Source organism: Rhamphochromis sp. 'chilingali', assembly GCF_963969265.1.
Source record: "Rhamphochromis sp. 'chilingali' genome assembly, chromosome: 19".
Lineage (NCBI taxonomy): Eukaryota > Metazoa > Chordata > Actinopteri > Cichliformes > Cichlidae > Rhamphochromis > Rhamphochromis sp. 'chilingali'.
The window spans coordinates 11803715-11817762 of record NC_137946.1 but is presented as its reverse complement, the minus strand read 5'-3'; the positions used below and the strand labels follow the sequence as shown (position 1 = coordinate 11817762).

General features: G+C 40.7%; 2 protein-coding genes across 5 annotated transcripts in view; one reads left to right on the top strand and one right to left on the bottom strand.

Annotated features, from left to right (window-relative positions):
- Positions 1–6794: 6794 nt before the first annotated feature.
- Positions 6795–12645, top strand: ccdc61 (coiled-coil domain containing 61). Of its 4 annotated transcripts, none has more exons than XM_080866175.1 (13): positions 6795–7034; positions 8355–8512; positions 8599–8681; positions 9227–9387; positions 9472–9624; positions 9715–9922; positions 10013–10095; positions 10227–10444; positions 10544–10622; positions 10697–10894; positions 10994–11027; positions 11242–11308; positions 11409–12645. In XM_080866175.1, exons 2-13 carry the CDS (start codon positions 8365–8367, stop codon positions 11501–11503), a joined length of 1527 nt encoding a protein of 508 aa, XP_080722301.1. In that variant the 5' UTR covers positions 6795–7034; positions 8355–8364; the 3' UTR covers positions 11504–12645. The 4 variants fall into 4 exon arrangements, with proteins under 4 accessions (XP_080722301.1, XP_080722300.1, XP_080722299.1 ...); XM_080866174.1 differs by having other exon boundaries at positions 10224–10444; XM_080866173.1 differs by having other exon boundaries at positions 10013–10113.
- The window catches only part of LOC308386548 (transcriptional regulator ATRX-like), a 22630-nt gene continuing 20794 nt past the window's right edge, over positions 12213–14048 (bottom strand). The window contains exon 35 of the mRNA XM_080866165.1: positions 12213–13988. Coding sequence (XP_080722291.1) covers positions 13905–13988 — 84 coding nt within the window. The 3' untranslated portion in view covers positions 12213–13904. The remainder of the gene's footprint in view (positions 13989–14048) is intronic.

Sequence of the window (14048 nt, the reverse complement as noted above, 5' to 3'; positions counted from 1 at the left end):
ATCTGCCTTGTCACGCAGAAAAGCAGCAAAGCAGCAAACCAACAATTTCTCTTGATGCTGGTGTTTCAAACGATAAAAAGCAAGATTTAAGGCAATCAGCTTTCACAAGCAAACAAGACGTAAAAGATCACATTTGTGGAAACTTGATCATTTTTTATTGATGTGAAATACTTAAAAGTGCATAAAATACTAACTACTTGCTTAGCTTTAAAAAGATAGAAGTGAAAAACGAAACATAGTGCTGACAACAATGCAACAAATAATCATCTACAGAAACAGTGACCCTGCTAACACAGTGATTTTCAGCTGGGGTAAGGTTGACTGTGTTCTCTCTTGGCTTTTCTTGTCTCTGTCCTCTCTCCTCCTGCCTTGGGCCCATGAATGTATTTCAGTAAACCTTGTTGAAGTAGATTTCCAATTCCTAAACTATAATAAACCTCCTCTGGTCTCTGTCCATCGGGACAGCAGGCCTGCTAGAGAGGCTATCATTGAGGATGCACAGATGTATCTTTTGCATTAGTATTTTTACCTGAAACATATAGAAGGAACACTGTATACAGCTGAAATTTACAAACTGTGGAGGGCAGATGGGGTCTTCAATCAGCTAGTCTTTTGTATGCACACATTCATTCGGGTATTTTAGATGATTTATTATGTGATCAAACATTCTGACCTTCACTGTCTGTGTGTGTTTTACTCTTGTTGTGATTATGACTAATTAATGTAACTGTTACTTATAATATGTATGTAACTTTGTAATTTTAACATGTTGTCGCCTCTTGGCCAGGACTCCCTTGAAAAAGAGGTTTTTAATCTCAATGGGACTTTTCCTGGTTAAATAAAGGTTAATAATAATAATAATTCTTTTTTTTTTTAAAGTCTAACACTGTTGTACCTCATAAATCAGATCTGAAAATGCAGCTGGTTAAATTCATGACGCGATCGTGACACACACATCAAACTGAGGATGTCTCATCTTTCTAACTGCTTGTTGTGTTGACTCCTCTCTCTTCATGTCGCTACCTCAGCAGAGTGAAGCTGACCCCCCACCCACTTGAAACGTAAAGGCAAATAGGCGGAGCGGTTAGTGCTACGTTTGTGCAGATTTGTGCAGGTAAAATTAGCGTTTGTGCTGCTACGGTTTCCGAGATATTAAACTTTATTTTATAGGTCATTCAAAGGTCACCATCCCCCCAGACTGCTCCAAAACGGGCCAAAATGGTCTACTTTTTTAGTGCTACGTTTGTGCTGGTTTGTGCAGGTAAAATTAGCGTTTGTGCTGCTTCTGTTTTAAAGATATTAATGAAAATGTAAAGGTCAACCAGCCCCCCCACATTACCCAAATCCAACAAAAGTGGTATCAAACGTTTGTGCTACGTTTGTGCTGGTTTGTGCTGCAGAAATTTTTGTTTGTGCCGTTATTATTTTAAAGATATTAACAAAAATTTCTAGAGGTCAACCAGCCCCCCCATATTAATGGAATCAAACAAAATGGATGTCAAACGTTTGTGCTGGTTTGTGCTGCAAAAATGTTTGTTTGTGCTGCTAACATTTTAAAATGTTTAATAAAATAACGTCTTGATGCGTGCTTAATCATCCAGGTAAGTAAATCCCAAAAGGTTGATTCTGTTCATCTGGACATTTTCAGTTGGAGAAACGTTTCGTCACTCATCCAAGTGACTTCTTCAGTCTCAGCTGACTGCAGGTTTCCCCAACCTTATAAACACCCGTGAGTGAAGTTGCCCCCCCTACCTTCTTCAAATCGAACAAAATTGATGTCAAACATTTGTCCTGCAAATTATTTTGTTTGTGCAGGTTATGTTTCCCTAATTTTATAAACAGTACATGTACAGTGAGAGAGAGATGTTACATCTGTCTTCACTTGCATCCCAGTCATAGAAGCGTTGGAGGTCGTTCATAAGAGATTACAGGATCATCCCAACCTCAGCAACAGGACCACTCTCAGCACTGATCAGTTGTGTTTGCTTTTGGAACTGTCTTAATTCCACCTATTTTGCATAAGGGTCAGTACAGGCAGAAATCTAGGTGTGCCATGGGTTCCCACAGGCCCCTGGTCAAAGTCACCAAACCAGTTCGTAAGCAGGTACAGGTGTGGCCAGAAGGGTCCTCAGAGGCACTGCTTTTCCACCACAGGCCGCCACACACGACAACACCACAGACTTTCAGGAATATACAGAAACTGTCACTGCCTACATCCCAAAATGCATCGATGATGTCACAGAGACCAGGACTATCACTGTCTGGGCCAATCAGAAACCATGGCTCACAGGTCAGGTTTAAATGCTCCTAAAGTTGAAAAATGCAAGCCTTCAGAGCCGGGAATTAGGTGAGTCTAAGAACAGCAAGGGCAAACCTGTCACGTGGCATCAGCTACAGCAAAGCTTCAGCGACAGCAGAGATACTTGGAGGCAGTGGCAAGGAATACAAACCATCACAGACTACGAGCCCACTCTACAGACCGTGGTGACACAATCCCCAGACAGTGTGTGGAGATCCCTCCACCATCATTACTGAACCCAAGAAGTCATCTATCTCCTGCTTTAAGGACTACCGTCCTGTCAAACTCACCTCCATCATTATTAAGTTAAGTGCTTTGAACGGTTAGTCATGCATCAAATCAAATTATTGCTTTCCCCCAACCTGGATCCATTTCAGTTCGCATACCGGTCAAAACGCTCAACCGATGATGGAATTTCAACTGCCCCTCACTCAGCCCTCACACATCTGAACACTAGAGACTCATATGTCAGAGTGCTGTTCATAGACTTCAGTTCAGCATTCAACACCATCATTCCCCAGCAACTCATTCACAAACTGGATCTGCTGGGGATCAGCACCTTGCTGTATAACGGGCTGCTAGATTTCTTGACAGGAAGACAGCAGACAGTACGGGTCAACAGCAACACCTCCAGCCCAAGAACACGGAATACGGGGGCTCCCCAAGGATGTGTGTTGAGCTCCCTTCTCTTCACTCTGCTGACCCACGACGAGATCTACTACAGGGGTGAAGTTAACCATCTGCCAGAGTGGTACAGCAACAACAACCTGTCCCTGAATGTGGAGAAGACCAACAGTGACTCTACTTCCTCTGCAAACTGAGAAGCACAAGAGATTCAACCCCCATTATGAGCACCTTTTACAGAGGCACAGTTGAGAGTATCCTCACCAGCTGCATCACTGTGTGGTATGACTCCTGCATTGGGTTCTGCAGGAAAAAATGACAACGGGTAGTGAGAGCAGCCGAGAGCATTGTGGGGACCTCTCTTGCCTCCCTCCCCAGGAGATCTACTGCACCTGCCTCATCTGGAAGGTCGTCTCCATTACAGGTGACTCCACTCATCCCTTCAACAGCGTCTTCAGTTTGCTGCCATCAGGAAGGATACTGAAGAGCCTCCGGGGCAGAACCAGCAGACTGAGAGACAGCTTCGTCCATCGGGCTGTCAGGATGCTGACCATCTCTGGATCGAGAAGGGGGGCCCAAGGGTACATCTTTCGCCATCCTACAATGCTGTGATTGTAGCCATTCCCCACTTTCTGTGAATGGTACTCATGGCCATTGATCAATAGGCTTTGATTAGTTGTCATTGATCAATGGTCATAAGAATTTGCATACTAACAATCATGGAATTAACCCCCCGGCACATTGTTCATTCAGTGGCGCTAGTTTCCTTCACTATGCAAATGTACTGTTTATATGGTTGGGGAAACCTACAGTCAGCTGAGACTGAAGAAGTCACTTGGATGAGTGACGAAACGTTTCTCCAACTGAAAATGTCCAGATGAACAGAATCAACCTTTTGGGATTTACTTACCTGGATGATTAAGCACGCATCAAGACGTTATTTTATTAAACATTTTAAAATGTTAGCAGCACAAACAAACATTTTTGCAGCACAAACCAGCACAAACGTTTGACATCCATTTTGTTTGATTCCATTAATATGGGGGGGCTGGTTGACCTCTAGAAATTTTTGTTAATATCTTTAAAATAATAACGGCACAAACGAAAATTTCTGCAGCACAAACCAGCACAAACGTAGCACAAACGTTTGATACCACTTTTGTTGGATTTGGGTAATGTGGGGGGGCTGGTTGACCTTTACATTTTCATTAATATCTTTAAAACAGAAGCAGCACAAACGCTAATTTTACCTGCACAAACCAGCACAAACGTAGCACTAAAAAAGTAGACCATTTTGGCCCGTTTTGGAGCAGTCTGGGGGGATGGTGACCTTTGAATGACCTATAAAATAAAGTTTAATATCTCGGAAACCGTAGCAGCACAAACGCTAATTTTACCTGCACAAATCTGCACAAACGTAGCACTAACCGCTCCGCCTATTTGCCTTTACGTTTCAAGTGGGTGGGGGGTCAGCTTCACTCTGCTCTCTACCTCTCCTCCTCCACTCTTACCACTAATGGGAGGGACTAAGATGCCAGGGGAGGAGTCTAGGAGAGGAATCAAAGACGTCCAACTGCCAGCAGGATTTAATGTTACAGTAATGTAATGCGCAAGTTTGGCTGGCACTGGCACACCATCCAGATTTACTTTACAGGTTTACACACAACCAAGTCAGTAGTACAGTGGGAACATTTTCCAGCATGTAGCCAATCAAAAGAAATAAATGTCAATAAAAATATTGAACTTTAAAAAAAAAGTGCAAAAAATGCAGCTAAAGCTATCTTGCTGGATCTTAAGGGCCATCCTTCTCTGTACTGACCATAACTGTCAATCTTAATCTGTTATCCGGAGTTAATGAAACAGTCGCACATAATGTCACTAAGGGCTTAGTGTGAATTTGTCAAAACCTTAAATTGCTGATATCAGTATGAGATAAGCTATAATGGTTAATATGAAGCATTATTCATTCCATTAATGCTTCATATTAACCATTATTACCATCCATCTATTTGCTTCTGCTTCTCCAGTTCAAGGTCACATGGGTGCTGAAACCTAACCCAGCTGTTACTGTACGAGAGGCAGGATACACTCTGGACAGGTCACCAATCTGTCACACCATCATTACCAAATAAACAATTAAATTAAATTAATGGGATAAATATTTTGAAAATTTAACAAACAGTTAATAACTGATGTATAAAACATTATATTAGTGGCTATTATAATGTTACAACTGATGTTTCTGAATCTTTGTAAATGCTCATTATCAACTATTAATAATGACAATATCAAAGCAGAAAGAATATATCCACTTTTCATATACTTTGTACCATTTTAGTGATACAATGTCACTTTTAAACTGATCAACCCAGAGGGGATGTCCATATTTTTAGCTTGTAATTGGTAGAGGCATGTGTTTCCTGAAATAGTGAGCAGGTCAGCTCAAGACAGAAATGTCAGACATCTCTGGCTGAGGCTGGAGAAAACTGCATTTGTGTTTGGCTCTGCAGTGCAGGTGGGGATAATGTGTAATGCTGGATTTACACTGCATGCCATTATGAAGCTGAGGCCATCATCAAACTATTAACAAAATATGGTATGTGCAGCAAACAGTAGTGACTTATTTAGTGTAGCATAGTGTTTACACTACTTTAAATTTCCATTCATGTAAACTCATTCTGCCTGACCACTTGCTGATGTTTCATCTAAGTCATAACAAGTTCCCAAAAGTTCTCTGAGTTTAGTTCTTCTTGGAAGGACTAAACATCTTCAGCCATCCTTTAGTACGCATACAATCCACGCCACACTGCGCTGATCCCAGTGTGTGTGTTTTATGTCCTTTCAGACAGACAGCGAGCACCTCACACTTCAGACTCAATCACTCAACTTATGGGTGAACACTGTCTCCATGGTAACAGTTCCTCACCCAGATTGAGTGAAGGCAAGCAGAGGTCAGGTTGTCCAAACGTTTAGGGGGAGGCACTTGTTTCTGACAACTAATATTAACCACTTAACCAACCAGTGGAAAGTAAACACACACTTGAGACAATGTCAACACGGTTGTTTTCCTTTCTTGAAACACTGAGGTGACAAAATGATGTATTAATTTTAAAAAAAAAACTGGTAGCAGCTTCAGAAACACGAGGAGATCCTTGGTACTGTCTGATCATTGCACAATATAAATATAGTCTAGCAGCACTGTTTGGAATTACTTATCTAGATAAGAGAAACATGTCACACAAGAACTAAAACTTTTCAGTAAAACATTAATTTTATTCTACTAATAAGTGATTTTACTATTATACTAATAATAATACTACATCATTCTAATACAATATATTATAGAATTATATGATCATAATGTAGACAAGAAACAGTTTTTTGCTTGTTTTTTCAGCATGACAATGATCCCAAACATGCTAACAATCCAGCAAAAGCATACCTGGATAGAAAAACACACAATGCACACAACACGCAATGCAGTATCAGTCATGGATTGGCCTCCCCAGAGACCAAACCTCAGAATTACTGAAACATTGTGGGAATCTTGTTGCACCTATTTCCCATTTTCCAGCAAAATATGAAGAAATGAGGGCTCATATTTTTTCACATTACTTTATATTGTATTGGATGCTTTTAGCAAATTTTAATAAAGCTAATATTATCATTACTCGTTATTATTACTGTTACATTGTCGCCGTTACACTGCTGCATCGTTACTTGATTAGCCTATCTGACATTTTCGTGCACCGTGAACATTCACCGTATTCCATTTCGTGTGGTTGTAAGAGCAATGTCTAATCGGTACCTGTGGAGGGCGCCCACACGCCTGCGAGGCATCGAGCCTTCATCTAATCGAGACAGAGGAAGAGGCGGCAGCGGCAGAGGCAGAGAGAGATAAAGAAGAAGAATTTAACGGTTCCCGGTTGTTGAACCGCTCCGGTCTCCACGGTGCCCTGCGGCTTATGAACAGTTTGGGGCTTGGGGTGACGGTCATTTAGTCGACTAGCAGTTATAGTCACTTCAATTAGATAGGTCACCACCATGTTTTTACTAAAGGTAGCAATGTTTTGACAGCTTACCACCCTAAAGAGCATCACTGCACGCAGAGGTAACGTTCATTTGTTTGATTGCACATCTAATAACGCTGTGTGGTTGATGTACAGAGTTAGCGCTCTGTGAATCCACTAAAATAATACTTGTGTTAACTAACCATAGTGTCCGTGCTAGATAACCCTAGCTAGCGCTGGTCAGTTGACCAAAGATGTAACTCTCGCTAGCTGACGGAGAAGTCGGAGGAAATGTTGCACCGTAGTTTAGAACAATGCAATTATCTCTTCCAACGAAACCGTGCTTAAATTTAACGTTGTTTCACTCGAACTAAATCTTTTTTCCCCATGCGATGTGATAAAATGTTGCACATATCTTATTAGCAGTACCGGAGAAAGTGAAGTCGAGCGCGAAATCTTTCAGCGTTTTAACGCCACAAAAGAGACGCAGTTAATGACGTACTTTATTAAACAGTGGCTTAAGATCATCGTCAAATCCCTCAAGTCCCATGCTGTTTGACTGAAGCCATCAATCAGAACTTTTACTGTAACAATGTTGACACCTTTTAAAATGAACTATGTCCGCTGCCGCCCCTTGCGGCTTACTTGTGTAATAACAGGCTGTGCGAGAGGAGCAGAAAAAACAAGAGAGAGAAATGGTTATTGAAGATATCTATTTGAAGATAAGAAATGCATATGTTGTGAATAATATTTTATGCTTTTAAAATTAGGTTCTTAAGGAGGGTATGCCTTGTTTCACTAACCTGTAAAAATATCAACCCTGTGCAATCAATAATGCTACAAGCACACATGTTTTTATACACACTAATATATTTATATTGTTTTATTTATTCGAAATTGTGTTATTAGTCTTTGTACATATGAAAACTATTTAATTAGATATATTGCTCACTTTCTACTGAATGGGACTGCGTACCTTTTTTATTTTTTGTTTAATGACAATAAAAATTCTGATTCTGGCTGTGATGCTGAAAAAAATCTTAATGTCACTGTAATAAGACCGAGAATTGCAAACATTCCCAAAATGTTGGGATATTTTTGTGAGATACATGGAATGATACAATATATTTTTCACAACACATCATTTAATTCCCATTTTATTGTTGAGTATGCATGTCTCCTTGCAGATTTTCCCTGTTATCCTTCGAACAATACAGTGTTGAGATTTATCAGTCGCTCAACATGATCTTAAAGGCTCTGCTGTGTGTGAAGAAGTGTGGGTCAGCTCAGATTACGATTATGCTTTATATTTTGGCTCAGGTGTCAGATGTACGCATACATCTGTCTCTGTTTTAACAGGAAAGGAGTTGGTTGATTCAGTTGCTTCTAATCGATTGGAATAATTTGTTTCTCCGATTTAGAGCCAGAGCAATGGAGGGAGGCTCTGAGCTGATGGAGGAAATTGTATTTCGGGGGGTGGAGTTTTCCGTGAAGATGGAGGTGGACAAGGGTTTGCTCATTGTCGAAATTTCTGATTCAATGACAGCGGATCAGTGGACGGGGGAGTTTGATCCAGCATGTAAGTGGCGTATACATCTCAGTTTACATATCACTATAGCCAGTCATTCATGCTGTTTAACTTTAACTGCTTTTTCATTTATTTAGATATTGAAGACCTCACTCGCAAAACTGGAAACTTCAAGCAGTTTCCTATTTTCTGTAGCATGCTGGAATCTGCAGTGAGAAAGGTGTGTGGGGGGGGGGGGGATTAGAGGCAGAACGAATGTAAACACAGTTAATAGATGAATATAAGGAGACAGATTTCCCTGAGGCTGTGTGAGCCGAAGAAGAGACTCGGTTGTGTTCATTGTCTCCACTTAAGCGAAAAATGCCCAGTTATCCCAGGATGTCCTACTCCCTTTTTCCTTTTAATTAACGTGTAGTAGCAGGGGGGAAAAGAAGGAGCCTGGAGGAAATTAGGAGAGACAAACTGAATTTTTGGCACATTTTTAAGTCTGCTGCAACTAAATTGTCATGAAAGCAAGGTATACACGCACACTGTAAATGTTAAAGCAAGACAGAAAAACATGCTTTCTGATATATCTGAAGACGCATTATTAGAAAATTAGATCCATGATCATTAGAAGAGATGGCTGATATTTTTTTGCCATTAAATTGCTGTAAATTGGGGGGGTAAATATAAAATCAGGAGCCTACGATCATAAGACTGTTCCCTAAGGTGATAATGGCATGTTTTATTATTCTGATTGTTGAAAGAGATGCTTCTTTGCAGACGAGTGACTCTGTTACGCTTGACCTCCTGACCTATGCTGACCTGGAGCTACTGCGAAACAGAAAAGCAGGGGTGGTCAGTCGTCCTCGCAGCCATCAGCAGCCATCTGCTCTCACCGCCAAAAGATATCTCATTCTCATATACACAGTGGAGTTTGACAGGTTTGCTCACAGCTTTGCTGCTTTATGCCCTCTGCGTCTGTAGTAGAAGCTGTGCTGATGTTCTGATTTTCTGTCCATGTGTAGAATTCACTACCCTCTACCTCTGCCCTATGTGGGAAAGCCTGACCCAGCTGTCCTGCAGAAGGAAATCAGAGCGCTCAGGGCTGAGCTCAGTGCTCTCACCTCTCACGGAGTTAACAAATCTGCAGATCTAGAAATACAGCGGCTACGAGCAGAGTAGGTTTAATCTCTACCAGTGTTACCAATATTAGCAGATGCTGGAAGTTTTCTTCTTCTCTTTTTTAAATGTCTCCTGCTGTTTTCAAGGCTGGCTCTGGTTAAAGAGGAAAAGGAGAGCATGGCGAAGGTTCTGGAGCGACTGCAGTTGAGTGGAAATGATCCCACGTCTGGACGAGAGGACTGGAGAATGAGAGATGTGGTGAGGACGCTGGAGGAGCAACTTGTCAAGGAAAGGGCCAAAAGTCAGCGCTCGATGAGCAAGAGATGTCAGGAGCAGCGACTGCTAGTGGAGCAGGTGATGCTTCTTTGTTTTTTTTTAACCTGTGTAACGCCCCCTTTTTAAAATAAATCAGTAGGTTTTAACTTTTTCCTTTTTCCATTCCAGTTAGAGGAGCTGAGAGCATCAGAGTGTGCTCTCCGTGTTCGTGTCAAGAGTCTCACCAATGAACTGGCGTTACTACGGAGAGGGTTAGACAATCTAAGCGTGTACTATATCTTTACTTTCTCTCTTTCATACATTCGCTTACACGCTTAAAATTTCAAAACCCAAATCAGTCACCCACTGAACACTCGTGCTGTTTTTCTTGTGTATGCAGCAGAGTGACTCCTGTGTCGGGTCGTATCAGCTCACGGGTAGATGGAGAAATTTATCGCTCACTTTCTCGGGAGAGAAGGTCTGGGTACGGGACAATCAGGGCTCGCTCGGGATCTAGAGAACGTACAGAGGATAGAGGACAGAGGTTGGTAGAAAGAGGAAGACGTGCAGACTCCTCGGGACCGCGTGCTCACATACCCAGGCCATCACCTTCCCCCACAGGTACTACCTCTGCTCCTGATGTTGTTTCTGTGAATGAATTCTCAGTAATTAATCGCACTGATAAAGATTTGTACTTGATAAGCACTTCTGTTTTTGCAGGGTCACGGGTTCCACGCTTTGATCCAACAGCATATATCCAGGACAGGCAGCGCAGACAGAAGGAGGCAGAAATCAAAAAGTTGGTTTCCTCACTTTGTGAGTATACGCCAGTACTCCGTGTAGTAGCTGCTCAAGCATGTTTTTCTGTGTCAGACAAAGGAAGGTGCGAAGGGACATGCTGGCATCACCCGTGCTCCCCGAGAGAGGCCGTTCACGTTCCAGAGAAGCCTATCCTCAGCTGACCCGGTCAGGCAGCAGAGGCAGGAGTTTATCTATGGAGCGGCGAGGGAGCAGGAACTCCTCTGAAAGCTCGTTAGTGGACATGGATGAAATGACCAAAACTCTGTACAGGTGATAGTACTTTGGATGGATTTGTGAAGGCCCTGTGGGTGTAGCTGGCTATTTTAATGTCTGGGTTGTTTTTTTGTTTTTTTTCTTTCATGTTTTCAGAGGAAGAAAACAGACTTACAATGGACCCAATGTGGTGAGTAATGACTTTCCTGTTATTTATTTGTTGTCCTCTCCTGTATGTATTTGAAAAGGGCTGATACCAGCCTTTTTTGGGTATGAAAGCAGTGTAGGTAGTAGATGTTAGTGGAATTAAATCACTGAGAGTTATAGTTTTTAATGGTTTTGTAGCCACTAAGTACAGAATATTACAGGCCTTAACATTTACAGTGCAATTTATCTGTCTCTAGTCCAGGGGAGGCCTTCTGTCCAGGAAGCCATTATGCAGCACACCAACACTCAGAGTCAAAGACAAAGGTAACTTGTACTTGTAACTTTTTTTTTTTTGTCCCCATCAGTTTACATGCATTTTTGGTTTTTTAAAGTCTAATTTGTCATTTGTTGTCCCAAACCCCAGAAAGCTCTGTAGATACAGGTACAGAGCTATCAGAGATTGATGCAAGGCTGCAGGCACTGCAGGAGTACATGAGAGACTTGGATACAGGACATTGACCTGCTGCACAGGATTGTCTGATTTCATCATCTGCATAAAACTGAGGAAGAAATCCTGATTTGGACCCGAGCTTCGGGTTTAGCAGAGTATGCACTAACATCAGAGACTAAAACTCCCTCTGGAAGCTCAGACTTCTGGAAACTACAGCCATCAATATGAAGGTCATTGGACTACCTTTTTGTGGACTAATTTCTTATGTTTTTATAAATTAACTTAAAATATGACTGTCTGTGTGTTGCCAGCTTTTCCCCCCCTTTTTTAAGCCCAAACAAACTGATACATGTGTGTAAAATTTGGCATTGCCTGGTAAATGTTGATCTTTCAAAGGCTTGTTTAATAGTGTGGGCAGAGTTGAGTCCTTTTATATTCAGTCCATGATGCAGAAAGGCATTTCGTCACTGGGTTTGCAGGTAGATCATTTATCTATCTATCAGCACGCCAACATCCATGTCTGATCCTTGCTTTCATCATCAGTTTAAAATGCAGAACATTTTTTTACGATTTCTCCGTTAATGAGTTGGTGTTAAAAAAGTGATCCATACATCTTTTGATACATTACAGAAATGTCCATGAGTATGAGTATACCAAAATGTTATAGTACATCCACACATTTAAACATGTAATGGGCTGTTGTTTCTACCACCCAGTGCTTGCTGGGATACCTTACAGCTCCTGTGCTCTGAATCAGTGGATGACATAAGTGATACATGGTGGTCAGTTTTCCACTTTTTTTTTTTTTTTTTTTTTCTTAATTATTATTATTATTATTATTTTACCTTGTCTTCCCACTTTGAAGTAAGGATTATCAGTGCATCTCAAGTATTTTGTTACCACTATACAGTCTAATTGTTCCACACAGTGCAATACAATACAGCCTTTTCTGCCCTTTAAATTCAGCATTATTTTGATGGTATCACAAACTGATTCCAAACTTGTTAGACATCTCTATAAGGGAACAATATTTACCATAAAAACAATGTTTTAATAGACTATGCTGATGGTGCATGTAACGTGTGTAAAAACTTGGCACATTTTTCATAAGAAAGTGCCAAATATTTTCTGAAACTGTTGTCTGCAGACTGTTACTAGAACTTTATCCATTGTTTTTATACCACCTAAAATATAATTTATAAGAAAGATATGCTGTGTGTAAGGAGTCTTTTTATAGTTTTATACATACTGCTTTCCTTTGGATTAGTGTTCGCTGACAAGAAGCTTGAGGGGTACCTTGAAGATCTTCCAGCACTGCAGCTGGTCTGCTTTCACTAATTAACAAGTCCTCTTCTCAGGCAAACCAGACAGTGTCTGAACAGCTGCCGTGTGCCTAGCAGGATACTCAGGAGGGGAAACATGAACACCTTATGTTGGTTTATGCCATGCAGAAATTTGGCACTCACTCACATCCACAATGTGTTGCAAGCGTCACCTTTTTTACACAAGAATGCAGACACAGATTAAAAAAAGATTAGTGTAAGCCATATATTTGTTTTGTTTTTTATGGCAGGTCAAACCTTTATGTGCCATACAAGTAGCTTCTTCTGTCTGTTTGATTTGGCAGATTTTTTTTTTTAAACATGGGACGCCCTGACACAACACCAAAGGGATTTGTGTCTCCTGGGACTGAACAGGGGATCTTTCACTTGTTAGCCAAATGTATAACCACTAGACTATGGACTATCTACTACTGTCAACAAATCTAGAACAATTTCCCTTGTGGGATCAAAAACATAGCCATCTGGTACAGCTTTATATGATTCAAAGTTCAATACTGGGCCTTGGTTCCATCATTTTACATTCATCTTTTGAAACAAACCCTTTAGCTCTTTTTCAGCTTACATTGTAAACAGAAGATTTGTATGTTTGACCCTAATAGGAACACTTATGTCATACATATTAAATAGTTGGGGAAAAAATCCTCTTGACACAAAACATTCAAAGTAGCCTGAAGCCTGGATTAGATGTACAAACACTGACCTCGTTATTTGAAAAGTCATATTTAATGATCAATACCATCAACATGTGACAGGAGATAAGGAAAATATAAAAGGTGCACTTTAAAGCATGAAAAAAGTAAGTGTCTACTATATGACTTTAATTTAATATAGAAAAATATTAGAGTTAATCAACAGGTCAAGGATTAAGGCACATTCACCAGTTAGCTTTTGGTAGCAGCGAAACAGCCAAGCAACTGAACAACTACAACTACATACATGATAATGTTTCCTGTGAAAAGGCTGAAAAAGTGCTAAACCAAAGTGACACCGCTGGCCTGTTGTTTACGTTTAAACAACTTTGGAAGCTCAGTGCAAACTACTCTTGTAAAACATTCAATCTTCTGGAGGAAATAAGTAATAAAACAAAAATTACAACTTTCTCCTCCTACAAAGATAATTTTCTTGCTCAGGTCTGTCCAGGCTGCTTCACAGTCATCTGAGTCGCATCATTTCTTCGACTGTTCAGTATGCTTTGTATTCTGAATGTGAGCTAAGAAGGGGAATGATAGAAAAAATGTATATTAGTACAATAGTACGTACACACAGGTGC

What these genes read in the sequence shown, in the direction of transcription:
- ccdc61 (XM_080866172.1), top strand. Translation starts at nt 8,365, where the DNA reads ATGGAGGGAGGCTCTGAGCTGATGGAGGAAATTGTATTTCGGGGGGTG. An exon ending in TACACAGTGGAGTTTGACAG is followed by an intron (nt 9,388 to 9,471) that starts GTTTGCTCACAG and finishes GTCCATGTGTAG; the next exon opens with AATTCACTACCCTCTACCTC. An exon ending in ACTCAGAGTCAAAGACAAAG is followed by an intron (nt 11,309 to 11,408) that starts GTAACTTGTACT and finishes CCCAAACCCCAG; the next exon opens with AAAGCTCTGTAGATACAGGT.